Source organism: Anser anser, assembly GCF_964211835.1.
Source record: "Anser anser genome assembly, chromosome: 26".
NCBI classification, from domain to species: Eukaryota; Metazoa; Chordata; class Aves; order Anseriformes; family Anatidae; genus Anser; species Anser anser.
Genome location: NC_139747.1, coordinates 4,790,968 through 4,808,274, shown reverse-complemented (window position 1 = coordinate 4,808,274; position 17,307 = coordinate 4,790,968). Strand labels below are relative to the sequence as shown.

General features: G+C 70.1%; 3 protein-coding genes across 3 annotated transcripts; 1 reads left to right on the top strand and 2 right to left on the bottom strand.

The window, feature by feature from the left end:
- Nucleotides 1-366: 366 nt before the first annotated feature.
- Nucleotides 367-4,444, bottom strand: CAPG (capping actin protein, gelsolin like). The gene is made up of 10 exons (XM_083811530.1): nucleotides 4,311-4,444; nucleotides 3,691-3,761; nucleotides 3,451-3,623; nucleotides 3,223-3,377; nucleotides 2,560-2,727; nucleotides 1,592-1,741; nucleotides 1,427-1,516; nucleotides 1,153-1,285; nucleotides 985-1,073; nucleotides 367-908 (listed from the first exon to the last, which is right to left on the bottom strand). Exons 2-10 carry the CDS (start codon nucleotides 3,711-3,713, stop codon nucleotides 843-845), a joined length of 1,047 nt encoding a protein of 348 aa, XP_083667656.1. The 5' UTR covers nucleotides 3,714-3,761; nucleotides 4,311-4,444; the 3' UTR covers nucleotides 367-842.
- Nucleotides 4,445-6,285: 1,841 nt separating this feature from the next.
- Nucleotides 6,286-13,639, top strand: AEBP1 (AE binding protein 1). Its single transcript, XM_083811526.1, has 21 exons — nucleotides 6,286-6,564; nucleotides 6,814-7,329; nucleotides 7,550-7,621; nucleotides 8,536-8,607; nucleotides 8,741-8,830; nucleotides 9,360-9,449; nucleotides 9,568-9,657; nucleotides 9,786-9,863; nucleotides 9,944-10,018; nucleotides 10,109-10,218; nucleotides 10,298-10,437; nucleotides 10,539-10,623; nucleotides 10,706-10,850; nucleotides 10,934-11,022; nucleotides 11,108-11,231; nucleotides 11,312-11,508; nucleotides 11,601-11,780; nucleotides 11,855-12,194; nucleotides 12,281-12,420; nucleotides 12,508-12,607; nucleotides 12,682-13,639. Exons 1-21 carry the CDS (start codon nucleotides 6,333-6,335, stop codon nucleotides 13,233-13,235), a joined length of 3,519 nt encoding a protein of 1,172 aa, XP_083667652.1. The 5' UTR covers nucleotides 6,286-6,332; the 3' UTR covers nucleotides 13,236-13,639.
- On the bottom strand, nucleotides 13,606-16,796 carry POLD2 (DNA polymerase delta 2, accessory subunit). The gene is made up of 10 exons (XM_083811527.1): nucleotides 16,554-16,796; nucleotides 15,758-15,879; nucleotides 15,330-15,453; nucleotides 15,145-15,259; nucleotides 14,846-15,044; nucleotides 14,686-14,766; nucleotides 14,412-14,569; nucleotides 14,178-14,305; nucleotides 13,968-14,069; nucleotides 13,606-13,887 (listed from the first exon to the last, which is right to left on the bottom strand). The coding sequence occupies exons 1-10, from the start codon at nucleotides 16,768-16,770 to the stop codon at nucleotides 13,730-13,732; spliced, it is 1,404 nt and encodes a 467-aa protein (XP_083667653.1). The 5' UTR covers nucleotides 16,771-16,796; the 3' UTR covers nucleotides 13,606-13,729.
- Nucleotides 16,797-17,307: the final 511 nt, after the last annotated feature.

The following is a 17,307-nucleotide window of genomic DNA, read 5'->3' as shown; positions in this document are numbered from 1 at the left end:
TTGGTTCTGGTGATGAGTCTAACGAGGGAGGGAGGTTTGCTCAGAAGAGCGGCCAAGAGACCGCAGCCGGAGTGAGCAGTGGGGGGGTCCAGGTGCGTAGGGCACTATAGGGGCGTTTTGGGGACCTGGGGACACTGAGGGCGAGGGGGAAGCAGGGGACACGGGGATAGCAGGGTGTGGGGACACCAGGGTGAGGGGACCTTGAGAGGGTGCCCCCGCAGCCCCTTTGCCTCCCTGTCACCTCAGCACCCATGGGTGCTGCCAGGCCCCAGGGTGTCAGGGCCACCTTGCTGTGGCCACCATCACCCCCTGCTGTCCCCAGCCCCACATCTTCCTGCCCCCCAGGCTGGCGGTGGGACACGGGGCTCAGCATCGGGCCTTTATTCGCCAGGCATGGGTGCAGGAGGGGGGTGGCACGTGAGCATGGCAGCGACGGGGCACGGGGGTGGCACGGGGACGTGGCGTGGGCGCGGCGGTGACGTGAGGGCACGGGGCAGGGTGGAGGTGGCAGAGGTACAGCAGCAGAGCGGGTGGGGAGGGGGGTGGCAGGGGACAGGCGTGGGCATGGGGACAAAATGGGCTTGGGGACAGCAGGGGATGGGGCACGGGGGTGGCAGTGGCGTGGGGATGGGGTGACAGCAACGGCACCGGGGTGGAGATGGAGGGGGCATGGGGATGGCACGGGGGTGGCTTGGGCATGGAGATGGAGGGGGCACGGGGGTGGCATGGGGACGGCATGGCCTTGGAGGTAGCAGGGGCTGAGGGATGGCACGGGGGTGGCCTGGGCTTGGAAATGGCCCGGGGGTGGCAGGGGCACGTCCTGGCCCCGTGGTGCCCTCCCCTCACTTCCAGTTGGCGAAGAACTGCTTGAAGAGGGGCGTCTCGCAGCCCTGCGGCAGGATCTCCACCTGCGGGACGGGGACACGGTGGGGATGTGGGACGAGGGGACATCACCGTGGCACCCCCCAGCCCTCCCGTGCCAACCTGCGTGCGGGGCGAGTAGCCCATGCGGGCGATGGTCTCCTCGGCCACGCTGAGAGCCGCCTGGCGCTCCTGCTCGTTGGCTTTGCGCCCTGCGGATGGAGACGTCAGCCTTGGAGGGGGGGACCTGTCCCCTGCCCTGTCCCCGTCCCCGTCCCCGTCCCCAGGCACCTTTCCACACGTAGACCTTCCCCCCGGCGCCCGTGTCCAGCACGAAGCAGTCGTCGGGGCAGAGCAGGCTCTGGCTGAAGGGGCTGCTCCTGGCCACCTCGGTCAGGTCCATGCGCCCCGTCGCGTCCGACACCTGCGGTGGCCGGGGTGTCACCGCCGTGGTGTCACCACCAGGCCACCCCAGTGTCCCTCTGTGTGGCCCTGTGCCCCTTGCCACCACCACAGCGTCCCCAGGCCGTGCCCAGCCCCTCGCCCCGGGCCATGGTGGCCTTGCCTTGTAGAGGACGGCCGTCCCCGCGCTCTGGTCGGCCACCGCGTCCTCCTCGGGGCTGCCCTCCTGCAAGCTGGGCTTGGGGCCCAGCACCTGCGGGGCGAAAACACGGCATGACAGAGCCCCGGCAGGGCCACCCGCGTCCCCTTGCGTCCCACGGGCACCCACCTGCAGCATCTCCGGTGGCTCCTCGCCGTCCACCACCACCTCCAGGCGGGCCTTGCCGCCCCGCTCGCTGTCCCGGATGGCCGCCGCCAGCTCCTGGGCCCTGCTGCGCTCCAGGACGTTGCAGCGGGCCCCGCACCAGGTGAAGATGGCCTGGGGACACGGAGAGGGATGGCGGTGGCGGGGCTGGCCCGCACCAGCCCGGTGGCCACCGCTAGGCAAGGGGACACCCCGACAGATGGACACGCAGAGGGACAGACAGACACCTATATGGATAAACTGATACTCTGATGGGTGGATGGATGGATGGATGGATGGACGGACAGACAGCCCTATAGATAGATGAGATGCCCTAATGGATGCCCAGGACAGAGGGACAACCCAGCAGACTGATGCTCAGAAGGACAGACGGACAGACAGACGCTCGTATGGATAAACAGATGCCCTGATGGGTGGATGGATGTCCACAAGGATGGACAGACAGCCCTAGGGATAGACAAGATGCCCCAATGGATGCCCAGAAGGACAGAGGAACAACCCGGCAGACTGATGGTGAGGACAGACAGACACCCCAACAGATGGACACCCAGAAGGTCAGGTGGATAACCCCACAGACTGATGTTCAGGACAGACAGATATGGCCACCCAGGACAGGTAGACACCCAGAAAAATAACCAGATGGAAACCTACAGACAGATGGACACCCGGAAGGTCAGACAGACACCCCTATGGATAGACAGATGCCCCAGCAGACGGACACCCAAAAGGACAGGTGGACAACCCAACAGACTGATCAGGACAAACAGACACCGCAATGGGTGGACACCCAGGACACACAGACGCACCGCTATGGATGGGGAGACACCCCAATGGGCTGATGGCCCCCAAGGACATACGGACACCCAGACGGACACGGGGCACTTGCACCAAGCGGGAAGGGTCTGGGGGCCGGCGGGGCCGGGGCCACCCACCTCACCCAGATCGAGGACGAAGCAGTCACCGGTGTTGAAGCTGGCCCAGCTCAGGTCCCGCTCGGTTGCCCGGATTTTCTTCCTGCCCTTCACCTGGTAGAGCCGGCGCACGGGGCCGGGGCCAGCACCGGGGCGCACGGACCTGAAGGCTGAATCCACGCCGCCCTCCTGCCGGCACAGGGTGCTGAGCGCCCGGCAGGGACACCGACCGCTGGGAAGGGGTGGCCAGCACCCGTAGGGGGTGCTGAGCACCTAGGGGGGGTGCTGAGCACCCAGCACGGAGACTGGGCATCCGGAGAGGATGCTGAGCCCCATGGTAGGGATGTTGAGGGCCTCAGAGGAGGTTCTGGGCACGCAGGGGTGATGCTGAGCGCTGGGGGTGGGCAGCACCCAGCAGGGACACCACGTGCTCGGTGGGGAGCAAGCGGGGTGGGGGGATGCTGGGGGCTTGGGGGCATCCTGCACACCCACCACGGATGCCCAGCACCCATTTGGGAAGCCCAAACACCCACCAGAGTTGCCCAAGCACCCATTTGGGATGCTCAGCACCCATTAGAGATGCACAGCACCTACTGGGGATGCCCAGCACCCATTTGGGACGCCCAGCACCCACCGGGGATGCCCAGCACCCCCCTGGCACCCTCGGGCTCCCGAAGCCCGTACCTGGTAGGTGACGCCGCGGGGGAAGTACTCCATGAACTCATCGGACTCGTTGCCCTGCACCTCGCGGTGGGTGACGGGGCGCTCGCCCAGCGCCGCGTTCAGCTGGGTGCAGAGGAGGGCGCAGGCGCCCTGCTCGTCCCGCGACGCCTCCTGGCCTGCGGCGGGGAGCGGGGGCGGCTCAGCGGGACCCCCCCCACACATATTGCCCCCCCCCAGCCCCGTGCTCACCGATCCAGAGGTGCAGGTGGGCTCGCTCCTCGGGCCCCAGGTGCAGCACCAGGTAGGCGTCCCCCGAAAAAAAGGTGCCCCAAGAGGCCTCCGGCACCGGCACCGGGCGCAGCTTCTCCACCCGCCAGATGTGCAGCCCCGGGCGGGTGGGCACGGGGCCGAAGGGGGAGCCGCTGCGGGGAGGGGGGGTGTCAGGGGGGGTTTGGAGGGGGAGCGAGGGTTTTTTTGGGGGGTCGGTACCTTTTGGGGAGCGCCGTGTACATGGTGGCAGGGAGGCGGCGGGGAGAGCGGTGGTCTGAGAGCGGGTGGTCCTGTGGGGAGAGGGGACGCGGCGATGGACAGACGGACAGACGGGAGGGCAGGCGGACAGCCAGAAGGAGCGGTGGGCACCCCAACAGGTGGATGGATGGACAGACAGCCAGAAGGATGGACAGACAACCCCTCCCTCCCGACAGACAGCTGGGCACCCCAATGGGTTGTTGGGCGCCCCGATGGACAGACGGACGCCCCAGTGAGTGGACGCCCAGGAGGACAGACAGACGGACAGCCCGATAGACAGATGTGCCTCGACGCACAGCTGGACGGACAGACAGACAGACAGGTGGGGAAGGCGGGCACACCCCGACAGATGGACGGACGGACACCTGGGAGGACAGACAGACACCCCAGCAGACAGACGGGCAGGGAGCCCCCAGGGACGGACGGACGGACAGACAGATGGACGGACAGACAGACAGACAGACGGACATCCCCACGGGCACACACCTTGCCTGCGGGCACCCCAAAAGACACCGCCCCCCCCCTTCCCCCCCCCCCGGACAGACGGACAGACGGACGGACCCCCCCCGACAGGCGGACACCTGGGCGGACGGACAGCTGCCCCGACGGACAGACGGACACCCCACGGACACCCCACGGACACCCCACGAGCCGCGGGACACCCGGAAGCCGGGGCCGGGTGGCGGTGACTCAGGCGGCAGGAAAGGGTGGGGACGGCGGGGGGGGGCCGGGCCTGTCCCCGCGTGTCCCCCCCCCGGGGGCCCTGCTGATGCCGCTGGCGCGGGGACCCCCGACGGGGGGGTCGCTGTCACCCGTTGTCCCCACGGGGGTCCCGGCCCCCTGCTCCTGCTGGGGCTGGTCTGGGGGGGCTGTACTGGGAAGGGGGGGATGGACTGGGAGGGGCTGTACTGGGAACTGGGGGGTGTACTGGGAGGGGCTGTACTGGGAGGGGCTGTAGTGGGAACTGTGGGGGGTACTGGGAGCTGCACAGGGGGCTATACTGGAGGGGTTGTACTGGAAACTGAGGGGTGTACTGGGAGGGGCTGTGCTGGGAAGCTGGGGGGGGGGGGGGTGCCGTACGGGAGAGATTGTACTGGGAACTGCACTGGGGGCTGTACTGGGGGAGCTGTAATGGGAACTGGGGGGGGGGAGGTGGGGTACTGGGAGCTGCACAGGGGACTGTACTGGAGTGAGTTGCACTGGGAGCTGTACTGGGAACTGGGGGGGGGAGGTTGTACTGGGGGGGTGTACTAGGAGGGGCTGTACTGAGAACTGGGGGGGGGCTGTACTGGGAGCTGCACAGGGGGCTGTACTGGGAACTGGAGGAGGGTAATGGGGGCTGTACTGGGAGAGGGGCTACATGGGGGCTGCACTGGGAGGGCGATATGGGGGAGGGGGGGGTCTGCATGGGGGGGTACCGGGAGCTGCATGGCGCGGGGAGCTTAATGGGGAGGGGTGCTGCACCGGAGTGGGGCGGTACTGGGAAGCACTGGGCGGCACTGGGAGGCACTGGGCGGCACTGGGCAGCACTGGTTGCCGCAGGGCAGCCCCCCCCCCCACCAGCCGCCCCCGCCGCAGCGTGTCTGGTCGGTGACTCACGGCCGGGCCGGGGGCCACACGTGTGCTGAGCGCGGGGCTCAGCCCGGCCACGTGGCCCAGCCCGGCCACCGCGGGGCCCGGGGAGCCTGCGGGATCCTGCCGGGGCCTGGCGCGGTGCTGGGCCAGCAGGGACGGGGCACGCGGTGCCGTGAGGCCCGTCCAAAGTGGTGCTGGTGGATGGGGCCAGCCCGGTGCCGCACGCTCGGTGGCCACGGCGTGGCCGTGCCGTGCCCGTGCGCTGCACGCGGTGCTGGGTCCCCTGCCAGTGCTGTGCTGGTTCCAGTGCAGAGCTGGTGCTGAGGCAGTGCCAGCGCTGAGCGGTGCTGGTCCTACACGGTGCCGGTATCGGTGCCGATGCAGCACGGTGCCCGCGTGGTGCTTGTGCCATGCCGTGCCAGCGGTGCGAGTGCCAGTCGCGGTGCCAGGAGGTGCCAATACGGTGCCGGTGCTGGTGCCGTACGGTGCCAAAGCAGTGCCATTCCCACGCGGTACCGGTGCCGGTGCCGTGCAGTGCCAGCACCGTGCCGTGCCAGTGCGGTGCCAACTCAGTGCCAACTCGGTGCCGGTGCCGTGAGGTGCCAATGCCGTGCCGTGCTGTGCTGTGCCAACGCAGTGTCGGTGCCGTTCCCGTGCCTACGGGATGCCAACACAGTGCCAGAGCCGTGCCAATGCGGTGCCAACTCGGTGCCAACTCGGTGCTGGTGCCAGGTGGTGCCAACGAAGCGCCGTGCCGTGCTAACGCGGGGCCGGGGCTGTTCCCGTGCCAACGCGGTGCCAACGCGGTGCCGGTGCCGACGCCACGCGGTGCCAACACCGTGCCGCTGCCGGGCCATCCCCGTGCCGTGCCAACGCGGTGCCAACGCGGTGCCGGTCCCGTTTCCCCCCCCCCCCCCCCAAAAACCCCCGCCCGGTGCCGCCCCCGGCCCGCCCCCGCCCCTCCCCTGCCCTCCCCCGGTGCTCGGCGGGGCCGGGCCGGGCCGTGCCGGTGCTCGGCGGCGGCGGCGATGGCGCTGGCGGGGCCGCCCCGCTCCTGCCTCCTGCTGGCGGCCGCGCTGCTGCTGCCGCTGCCCGGGGCCGCCCCGGACCCCGCCGCGCCCGCGCTCACCGACGCCGAGATCGAGGCGTTCCTCAGGGGCTTCCTCGGGCCCGACGGGGACCGGGACGGCGACGGCGACGGGGACGGCACCGAGCCGGGCTTCGCCACCGAGCCGGGCGCCGGCACCGGGCTGGGCACCGGTGAGGGGGGGGGGGGGGGCTGCTGGGGCTGCCCGGTACCGGGAGGGAGTGGGATGGGGGGGGGGGGGGAGTGATGGGGGGCAGCGGGGGGGTGCTGGGCTGGGGGTGCTGGGTTTGGAGGTGCTGGGTTCGGGGTGCTGGGTTGGAGGTGCTGGGTTTTGGAGGTGCTGAGCTGGGGGTGCTGGGTTCGGGGTGCTGGGCAGGGGCTGCCCCCACGCCCCCCCGACCCGACCCCCCCCCCCCCCCCAGACCCCCCAGAGCAGCTGCCGGAGCCCGAGGCACCCAAGAAGGCCCGGAAGGACAAAGCCCCCAAACCCACCAAGAAGCCCAAGGAGAGAGCGCGGGGCTCCAAAAAGGACAAGGACAGGGACAGGGACAAGGAGCGGGACAAGAGCAGGGACAAGAGCAACGACAGGGACAAGCCCCCCAAGAAGCCCAAGGAGAAGCCCCCGAAAGGCTCCGAGAAGCCCCCGAAAGGCTCCGAGAAACCCCCCAAAGGCTCCGAGAAACCCCCCAAAGGCTCTGAGAAACCCCCCAAAGGCTCCAAGAAGCCCAAGGAGAAGCCGCCCAAGAAGCCACCCAAGGAGAAGCCGCCCAAGGCCACCAAGAAGCCCTCGGGCACGAGGCCACCGGAGCCGCCGGACACCCCCTGGGAGCCCCCTGTGGCCCCGCACCCCCCACGGGGTGAGGACAGAGAGGGGACATCCCTGTCCCCAGGGCAGCCTCGGGTCCCCGAGGAGGAGGAGGAGGATGGCAGAGACCGAGGTGAGCGGGGGGACACCGGGGGTCCCGTCCTGTGCTGAGCGCTTGTCACCCACGTCCCCTCAGCTCCCCCGCTGCTTTGTCCCCGGGGGGCTGCATGGTGTGGTCGGGGTCACCCCCGTCCTGCCCCTTGTCCCCCGTCTCCTCCCTCCCTGGGGTCCCCTCGCTGGGGGTGGGCCGGGGACGCCAGCGCTGCCACCCCTCTGCGTGTCCCTGTCCCCAGGCGAGCTGGAGGAGCTGCCGACGGAGCGCTGGGAGCTGGGCGGGGAGGACTGGCAGCCCGCTCCCGAGGCTGGTGAGAGCCCGAGGCCACCCCCTGCGTCCCAGTGCCACCTCCCGGCATCCCAGTGCCACCTCCTGATCCCCCGTGTCCTCTCGCTGCGTCCCAGTGCCACCTCCTGGCATCCCAGTGCCACCCCCTGATCCCCGGTGCCCCCTCCTTGTGTCCCCAGCGCCACTCCCTGGTCCCCCGTGTCATCTCCCGGTGGCCTGCTGCCACCTCCCAGCATCCCAGTGCCACCCTCTGATCCCCGGTGACCCCTCCCTGTATCCCCAGTGCCACCCTCTGATCCCCCGTGTCCTCTCGCTGTGTCCCAGTGCCACCTCCCTGCATCCCTTTGCCACCCCTCTGGTGCCACCTCTCCGTGTCCTGGTGCCACCTGCCTCCATCCCAGTGCCGTCCCCTGATCCCCAGTGCCACTTCCCTGTGCCTTGGGGCCACCTCCCCCCTAGTGCCATCCTGTTCCCCTGTGCCACCTCCCTGTGCTCTGGTGCCACCTCCCTACGTCCTAGTACCACCCCTGGCATCCCTGTTGCCACCTCCCTGTGTCCTGGTGCCACCTCCTTGCGTCCCAGTACCACCCCTGACATCCCTGTGCCACCTCCCCGTGTCCCAGTGCCACCACCCTGTGTCCCAGTGCCACCTCGCCTTGCCCTGGTGCCACCTCCCTGCATCCCAGTACCACCCCTGGCATCCCTGTTGCCACCTCCCTTGTCCTCTTGCCACCTCCCCGTATCCCGGTGCCACCTCCTTGCGTCCCAGTGCCACCCCTGTGATCCCAGTGCCACCTCCCCTTGCCCTGGTGCCACCTCCCCGCATCCCAATGTCACCCCAGCATCCCCAGTGCCACCTCCCCCCGTGTCCCAGTGCCACCCCTGTGATCCCGCTGCCACCTCCCCGTGTCCCAGCCCCACGTGTCCCCCCCGCAGAGGTCCCCGTGGAGCCGGAGCCGCCGACGCTGGACTACAACGAGCAGCTGGAGCGGGAGGACTACGAGGACTGTACGGTGCCGGGGGGCGGGCGGGGACCGACGGGGTCCCCTGGGATGGCTGGGGGGGGGGACACAGATGCGTCCCCCCCTTCCCCTCCGCCTCGCAGCCCCGCAGTCATTGTCCCCCCCCCCCCCGTCCCCAGTCGAGTACATCCGGCGGCAGCAGAAACCCCGCAAGCCCCCGAGCAGGAAGAAACCCGTGCGAGTCTGGCCCCAGCCGGAGACGCCACCACGTCAGTGCGGTGACGGGGGGACAAAGGGGGCTGGTGGGGGGGGTCCCCAGCCCCGGGTGGGGGGCAGCATCGTTTTGGGGCAGCCCAGGGCTGGGACGGGCATGGGGACACCAGAGATGTACGGGGAGCACGTGAGGGTGCAGGGGACACTGTGGGGACACGGGGACCCCGTAGGGGCTCGAGGGATCCCATGGGGACATGGGGACCCCATAGGGGCATGGGAACTCCACAGGGGCTCAAGGGATCCCGTGGGGACATGGGGGCTTATTCAGGAACCTGGGGACCCCACAGGGCAATGGGAACTCCACAGGGGCTCGAGGGATCCCGTGGGGACATGGGGACTCATTCAGGGCCATGGGGACTGCAAAAGGGGTTTGGGGACCTCATGGGAGCTACAGGGGACAGAGAGGCGCCCATAGGGGCATGGGGACCCCTACAGAGGCACTGGAGACCCTGTAAGGTTACAGCGACCGCACAGAGGCGTAAAGGACCCCACAGGGGCACCCCCAAACCCTTTTGCCACCCCCAGCCAAGCCGGAGGAGCCCCCCGCACCGCTGCCCGCCCCCGTGACCGAGGGGGACTACGAGGAGGGCTTCGAGCGACCCGACTACGATGACCGTGAGTGACGAGCCAGGGGGAGACTGGGGGCACCCCTGCCCCTGGCGGGGGCTCTGTGGGGCCGCGGGCCGGCCCCCAGGTCCCAAAGGGGCGTCCCAGCCCTGTTCCCACCCCACAGTGGACTACGGGCTGCCCCCGCCGCCCAAACCCAAGAAGCAGCCGGAGAAAGAGGAGGAGATGGAGACGGACGAGGAGAAACTGAAACCCTGTGAGAGGCTGGGGGGGCGGCACGGCACGGCCCCGTCCCCATCCCCGTCCCCATCCCCATCCCCGTCCCCATCCCCGTTCCCGTCCCCATCCCCGTTCCCGTCCCTGATGGCCGCTCTCCCCTGCCAGGGAAGCCCAAGAAAGGCGGCGGCAGCAAGGAGGACGAGGAGGAGACCTGGGCGGAGGAGAAGGGCCGGGACCGCAAAGGTGGGTGCGGGTGGGGGCCCCCCGCCCCATGTCCCCCCCACACCCTGGCTCTGCCCCCTCACCTCGCTCCCGTTTTCCAGGAAAACCCAAAAAAACAGGGGGGAAGAAGTGGGAGACGGATGAGGACGAGTGGGCGCCGCCAGAAGAGAAGACAAGTGAGTGTCCCCGTCCCTGGGGACAGGGGGAAGCGGTCACCGTGCTGGGGGGGGTGGCACTGACTTTGTGCCATGTCCCCCACCCCCCAGAGTGTCCCCCCATCGGGCTGGAGTCCCACCGCATCGAGGACGACCAGATGCTGGCCTCCTCCATGCTGCGCCACGGGCTGGGCGCGCAGCGCGGGCGCCTCAACATGCAGGTGGGCGCCCGTCCCTGTCCCCATCCCCGTCCCCGTCCCTGTCCCTGCGCCACCCTCGCTGTCCCCTCGCTGTCCCCAGGCGGGTGCCAATGAGGACGATTTCTTCGATGGCGCGTGGTGTGCCGAGGACGACAGCCGGGCGCACTGGCTGGAGGTGGACACACGCCGCACCACCAAGTTCACCGGCGTCATCACGCAAGGACGCGACTCCCAGATCCAGTAAGGGGACGGGGACAGGATGGGGGGGGGTGGCCCCGGGGCCAGCAGCGGGGCGGTGGGGGTGACAGCCACCCCCACGCACCTTCCCCTTCCCCCCGCAGCGACGACTTTGTCACCAAATTCTACGTGGGCTTCAGCAACGACAGCCAGAGCTGGACGATGTACACCAACGGCTACGAGGAGATGGTGCGCGGCGTGGGGGGGCTGGATGGGGGTTGTTGGGGTGGCGCTGGGGACCCGCTGCCACTCCCGCGTGTCCCCTCCCCAGATGTTTTACGGCAACGTGGACAAGGACACGCCGGTGCTGACCGAGTTCCCCGAGCCGGTGGTGGCGCGCTACATCCGCATCTACCCGCAGACGTGGAACGGGAGCCTCTGCCTGCGCCTGGAGGTCCTGGGCTGTCCCCTCTCCAGTAAGACGGGGGTGGCAGGGGGGGGACAGCGGGGCGGTGGCAGCCGCTCGGTCCCCAGGGCCACATCGCTGTCCCCTCCGCAGCCATCAGCAGCTACTACAGCCAGCAGAACGAGGTGACGTCCGCCGACAACCTGGATTTCCGCCACCACAGCTACAAGGACATGAGGCAGGTGAGCGCGGTGGCACCCCGTGGGGCAGGGGGGTGCCTTCCCCGTCCCCGTCCCGTGCCCCAGCGCTCGCCCCCTGCGCCCGCAGCTCATGAAGGTGGTGAACGAGGAGTGTCCGACCATCACCCGCATCTACAACATCGGCAAGAGCTCGCGGGGGCTGAAAATCTACGCCATGGAGATCTCCGACAACCCCGGCGAGCATGAGACGGGTGAGGCAAGGCAGGGGGCGAGGGGGGACGGGGGGACACGGGGAGGGGACGGCTGTGCCGTGATGCCACCCGTCCTGCAGGTGAGCCCGAGTTCAGGTACACGGCGGGGCTGCACGGGAACGAGGTGCTGGGCCGGGAGCTGCTGCTGCTGCTGATGCAGTTCCTCTGCAAGGAGTACCAGGACGGCAACCCCCGCGTGCGGAGCCTGGTGACCGAAACCCGCATCCACCTCGTGCCCTCCCTCAACCCCGACGGCTACGAGCTGGCCCGCGAGGCGGTGAGGAGCAGGGACGGCGCCGGGGTGGCGGTGGTGGCACCGGGGACATCGGCGCCACCGGGGGCTCACCGCCGGTCCCCCACCACCCGCAGGGCTCCGAGCTGGGCAACTGGGCGCTGGGCCACTGGACGGAGGAGGGCTACGACCTCTTTGAGAACTTCCCCGACCTGGCCTCGCCGCTGTGGGCGGCCGAGGAGCGGAAGCTGGTGCCGCACCGCTTCCCCAGCCACCACATCCCCGTCCCGCAGCACTACCTGGAGGAGGATGCCACGGTGAGCGCGGGGCGCCTGGCGGGGGCGGTGGCGGCGGTGGGCGAGGGGCCGGGTGTCACACCGCCTCTGTCCAGGTGGCGGTGGAGACGCGGGCCATCATGGCCTGGATGGAGAAGAACCCCTTCGTGCTGGGAGCCAACCTGCAGGGCGGGGAGAAGCTGGTGTCCTACCCCTTCGACGCGGCCCGGCCCCCCAGCGAGACGCCGGCCGCCCCGCGCCCGCCGGACGACTACGAGGACGACAACCCCGAGGTGCACGAGACGCCCGACCACGCCATCTTCCGCTGGCTCGCCATCTCCTACGCCTCGGCCCACCTCACCATGACCGAGACCTTCCGCGGGGGCTGCCACACGCAGGACATGACCGACTCCATGGGCATCGTGCAGGGGGCCAAGTGGCACCCCCGGGCCGGCAGTAAGCGGGGCCGTGCCGTGCCAGCGAGCCGCCGGGTGGGCGAGGGTGACCGCATGCCAACGGGCCCTCGGTTGTTTTTTTGGCAGGCATGAACGACTTCAGCTACCTGCACACCAACTGCCTGGAGCTCTCCGTCTACCTGGGCTGCGACAAGTTCCCGCACGAGAGCGAGCTGCAGCAGGAGTGGGAGAACAACAAGGAGTCGCTGCTCACCTTCATGGAGCAGGTAGGCGCGGGGCCATGCGCGCGTGCCGGGAGCCGGTGGCCGCCCCGCCGGCCCCACGGGCTCCCCTCGCCCCTTTCCTCCGCGCAGGTTCACCGGGGCATCAAGGGCCTGGTGACGGACCAGCAAGGAGAGCCCATCGCCAACGCCACCATCGTCGTGGGGGGCATCAATCACAACGTCAAGACAGGTAGGGGGTCGGGGGGACGCGAGGGCGCCGCGGCCCTGCTCCGCAGCCCCCTCACCTCCCCTCGCCGCCCGCAGCCAGCGGCGGGGACTACTGGCGCATCCTGAACCCGGGCGAGTACCGCGTGTCGGCCCGGGCCGAGGGCTACAACCCCAGCGTCAAGACCTGCAGCGTCCTCTACGACATCGGGGCCACCCAGTGCAACTTCGTGCTGTCGCGCTCCAACTGGAAGCGGATCCGCGAGATCATGGCCATGAACGGGAACCGGCCCATCCGCCGCATCGTGCCCGGGCGCCCCATGACACCCCGCGAGCGCCTCCGGCTGCGCCAGCGCCTGCGGCACCGCATGCGGCTCCGGCAGCAGATGAGGCTGCGGCGCCTCAACGCCACCACCACCACCCACGGCCCCACGGCCCCCCCAGCGCCCACCACGGCCCTGCCCAGCCCCTTCAGCAGCACCACCTACGCGCCCTGGAGCCAGGAGCCTCCCACCGCCGGCACCTGGGAGATGGAGACCGAAACAGAGGTGGTGACCGAGCTGGTGACGGAGACGGAGGCTTGGGAGGTGGGCACGGGGACGGAGCAGCCCTTCACCACGGCCGAGACCTACACTGTGAACTTTGGTGACTAGAGGACGCCCGTTCCCTCGCTCCCGCCTCCAGGCGCTCGCGCTTGGTCGAGTTTTGCCCGCTGCAGGCGCCGTCACCTGCTTCCGCAGCGCTCCTCGCCCGCGCCGGGCAGGCTGCAGCTCCCACCCGCCTCGCTTGCCAGGACCACGGCCACGCCACCCCGATGCCTGCCCCGAAGGCCAGCAGCTGCAGCACGTCCCCCGGGCTGGGCTCAGGCGAGGACACACGGCCCCGTCCCCAGGGACCCGGCGGTGCCACCACGGCCGGGCAAGGAGGACGCAGCCCAGGTCCCCAGCACTGCGGCTCGGCCGGGGCGGTCGCGCTCCCCAGGGCAGGGCCCTCGCGGCGCCGGCCCCAGTCCCCTCCACGCGGTTTTGTTACACAAATAAACCAAGCTGTATTGGTAGCAGCGCCGCGTCGCTTCTCCCAGCGGCTGCTGGTCCCGCACCGCGGCAGCTCCGCGGCTCCGTGCGGTGACAGAGTCCGTGCCGCGCCGTCACTGCCCGACCTCCATGTCCCCGTCATCGTCCTCGGCCCCGAAGCCGGAGAAGCTGATGGGTTGGCAGCTGAGGTCGCGCAGGTTGACGAGGCAGGCGGTCTGCGTGGTGCTGAAGGCGGGCACCGCCACCAGCAGGACCCGCTGCCCCTCGTCCCCTGCGGGGACAGGCGGGCGTCAGGCGCCAGCCCCGGCGCGGCCGCGAGCGAGGACGGGGCCGGATGGGGCCGGGACTCACCCGTGATCACCTTGGACTGGAAGCGAGGCGCGCTGCCGCAGAAGTAGACGTGAGGGCAGTCGGTGAGGATGAAGGGATCCGACTTGTAGAAGGGGTAGCAGCCTGCGGGGGCGGAGGTGAGGAGGGGAACCCGTCCCCACAGCCCCCCACGGGGCACTCGGAGCCCCGCAGCCCCCGCCTCGGGGCAGCACAGCGGTGCCCCCCCCTTACCCAGGGTGTCCGGCGCCGTGGGGCTGATGTGTCCCGCCCGCAGCGTCCACTCCAGGATCTCCAGGTAGTCGTCCATGCTGCTGTACTTGAAGATGTCACTGATGTTTTGCCCCGACGTCCCCAAAAACCTACGTTTTGGGGGAAGGAAGGGCGGCTCCATGCTCGGTGCGACTTGTCCCCAACCCCCCTTGTCACCAGCGGCTGTCAGAGCCCTGGTGGCACGTCGGTCCCCACCTGACGCCGTCCACGTCGGCCTGGTAGGGGTTGGTGACCAGCTGCAGCGTGGAGTAGGCGCTGGCGAGGGGCAGCATGCAGTGGTGCAGCGGCTGCTGCGGCAGCGTGTAGTTGGTGGGGTCGAACTCCCCGGGCATCACGTCCACGGGCACAGAGGTCTGCGGGGCACAGCGGGGGCTGTGTGGGGGGGGGACCACCACCCATTGCCCCACGCCGAGGGGCTCTGGGAGCTGCTCTCCCACCCCAGCACCCGCATCGAGCCCTGGGCACTCACACAGAGCTGCAGCAGGATCTCGTCCAGCATCTTCACGGCTTCCACACTCGCAGCCTGCGTCTTCCTCGTCAAGTACCGGGCCTGCGGCGGCGGGGAGGCGGTGAGGAGCGCAGCCCCTCCGTGCCCCCCACGCCCAGCCTTTACCAGGCCCCCCCCGCACCTTGTGGAGGCTGTCTCGGCTCTGCGTGCTCTGGCTCAGCAGGTTCCCCGCCAGGATGACGCGGGAGATGAGCGCGGCGCAGCTCTGCTGGCCCTCGGCGCCCAGCTGCCCCGTCACCGCGTCCACCAGCAGCTGGGTGCCCAGCAGGGACTCGCCGCTGCCGCTGCCCAGCCCCAGCCCCGAGGCCAGCAGCACGAACCTGGGGGAAGAGAGGGCGGGCAGCGGGGACGGGGGCCTCTGGCGGTCCCCAGGGCTGCGGGACGCGGCGGGGACACGATGGGGACGCGGTGGGGACTCACCTGTCCGAGCTGGGGCCCGCCCAGGGCAGGGGCTGGGGCAGCTCAGCGAAGCAGAGCTCTTCCACCAGGAACCCGCCGTCCTCCTGCTCGCTGCCGTACACGGCGAGGATGGTGCCTGCGGCGAGCACGGCGCTCAGCCCCGGCGGTGCCGGCAGAGCCGAGGCCGCCCCGCCGCCGTCCCCTACCTGTCACCATCTTGGACACCTCGACGTTCCCCGCCAGCTTGATGCGCTGCAGCTCGTCCTCCAGGATCAGCTCGTCCGAGGGGTGCACGTACTTGGGCAGGGGCGGCTGGGGCACCAGGTTGTGCTGCGGGGACGAGGGCGGGACCCCGGGGGCGGGGGTTTTTTGGGGTCCGGGCAGGCGGGCGCAGCCCCCGGAGGAGGCCCGGCCGCCCTCGGGGCCGCTCGCCAGCTGCGTGCCGGTCGGGGCTGTTTCCACTTAGCGCTTCCCCGCGACGCCAGCAGCGGCGCGGCCGTCGGCCAAGGAGGAAGCGGCTCAGCCAGGGAGGGAGAGGCGGCCGCGCCGCCATCACCGCCGCCGGGGCCAGCCCGGCCCCACGAGCCCGCCCGCGTCCCCCTCCCCGGGGGGACGGCACGGCACCCGCCGTTACCTCCTCGCTTATCTCCTGCAGGATGGAGGGCTGCAGCTGCATGGCCTTGAAGAGCGTCCCCACCACGCAGCACCGCTCGCCCGCCCGCAGCTCGCACAGCTTCCGCAGCGCCACGCCGCTGCCTGCGGGGACGGACGGGGGCTCAGCGCCGGGACCCCGCTCACGGCATTTCTTTCCCCTTTTTCCCCCCAAACTGGGACCGTTCCCTAAATTCATCCCAGAGCGAACCGCTCGCCCTGCTTCAGCAGAAACAACAGCAGAAGGGGGCCGTCGAGGGAAGCCCCCCATGGCCAGGGGCCCTCCCCAGGCTGCCGCTGTCACCTCCTCGCCCGGGGAGTGCTGGGGAGTTTGTCCCCGTGGGGCTTGGGGACGGGGGTTTGTCCTCATGGGGCTTAGGGACGGGGGGTTTGTCCCCGTGGGATTTGGGGATGGGGGGTTTGTCCCCGTGGGGCTTGGGGACGGGGGTTTATCCCCGCGGCGGGAGGCCGAGGAGGGCAGCGGCGGGCTGGGAACGGCGTCAGCACCGCCAGGAATGCGGAGGCTTCGAGGAGGCAGGAGAAAAATCAGGAAAACAACCCGCTTCGGCTGCTCCATCCCAACCCCCCCCCGCCACGATGCGGTGGTTACGGGGGGGGTCACGTCCTCCATCCTTCCCCCGCGGCGTCCCCCGGCCGAAAAGCAACCGGGGGAGCAGCGCAGCGGCGACGTTTCGCCCCGCGGAGGAAGGAAGGAGGCCGGGGGGCTGCCGGGGGTCGTTTTTTTTTTTTTTGGGGGGGGGGGGGGGAGGGGGGCTCACCCCATCGCTGCTGCGCCCGCTGCGCCAGGCGGGGCCGCATGCAGAGCAGGCGGGCGGCGTAGAGGTGCGCGTACTGGCGGCTGAAGCTGCGCTCCCCCAGCAGGAAGGGCTGCGAGCGGTCGGCGAAGTCGCTCCCGGCCCGGGCGAAGGTGGGGGCCTCGCCAGAGGGGGGGGACAGCAGGGCCTGAGCCGGGGGGGCCGCGACCGACGAGAACATGGATGGGCTGGCGGGGGGGGGGGGGTGCCTGGGGGATAAAGAGGAGAGTGAGGATTCCCGAAATGGCCCCCAAATCTGTGCCTCCCCCCCCCCCCCAGCAACCAGAAGCCCCCCCAGCCCCAAAACCCACCTGGGACCCCCCCAAGGCCTGGCCCTGCTGTCCCCCCCCCCCCCCAAGCACACAGGGAGCGCAGGCCCTGCCCCCCCCCGGACACCAGGACCCCCCCCCCCCCCCAAAAAATGGGACTCCCCCCATCACCAGGAGCCACCCCCAAGGGACACCAGGATTCCCCCCCAAGGACCAGGAACCCCCTTACCAGAACACCCCCCCCCCCCAAGCACGAGGACCCCCCCCCTCACCAGGAAACCCCGCCCAAATACCCCTTGGGACCCCCCCCTCACCAGAAGCCTGTCCCAGGACATCGGGACCCCCCCACACACCTCAGGACCCCCCCAAACACTGGGACCCCCCTCCCTGGACACCGGCAACTTTTTCCCCCAAACACCAGGACTCCCCCCATACACTGGGACCCCCCC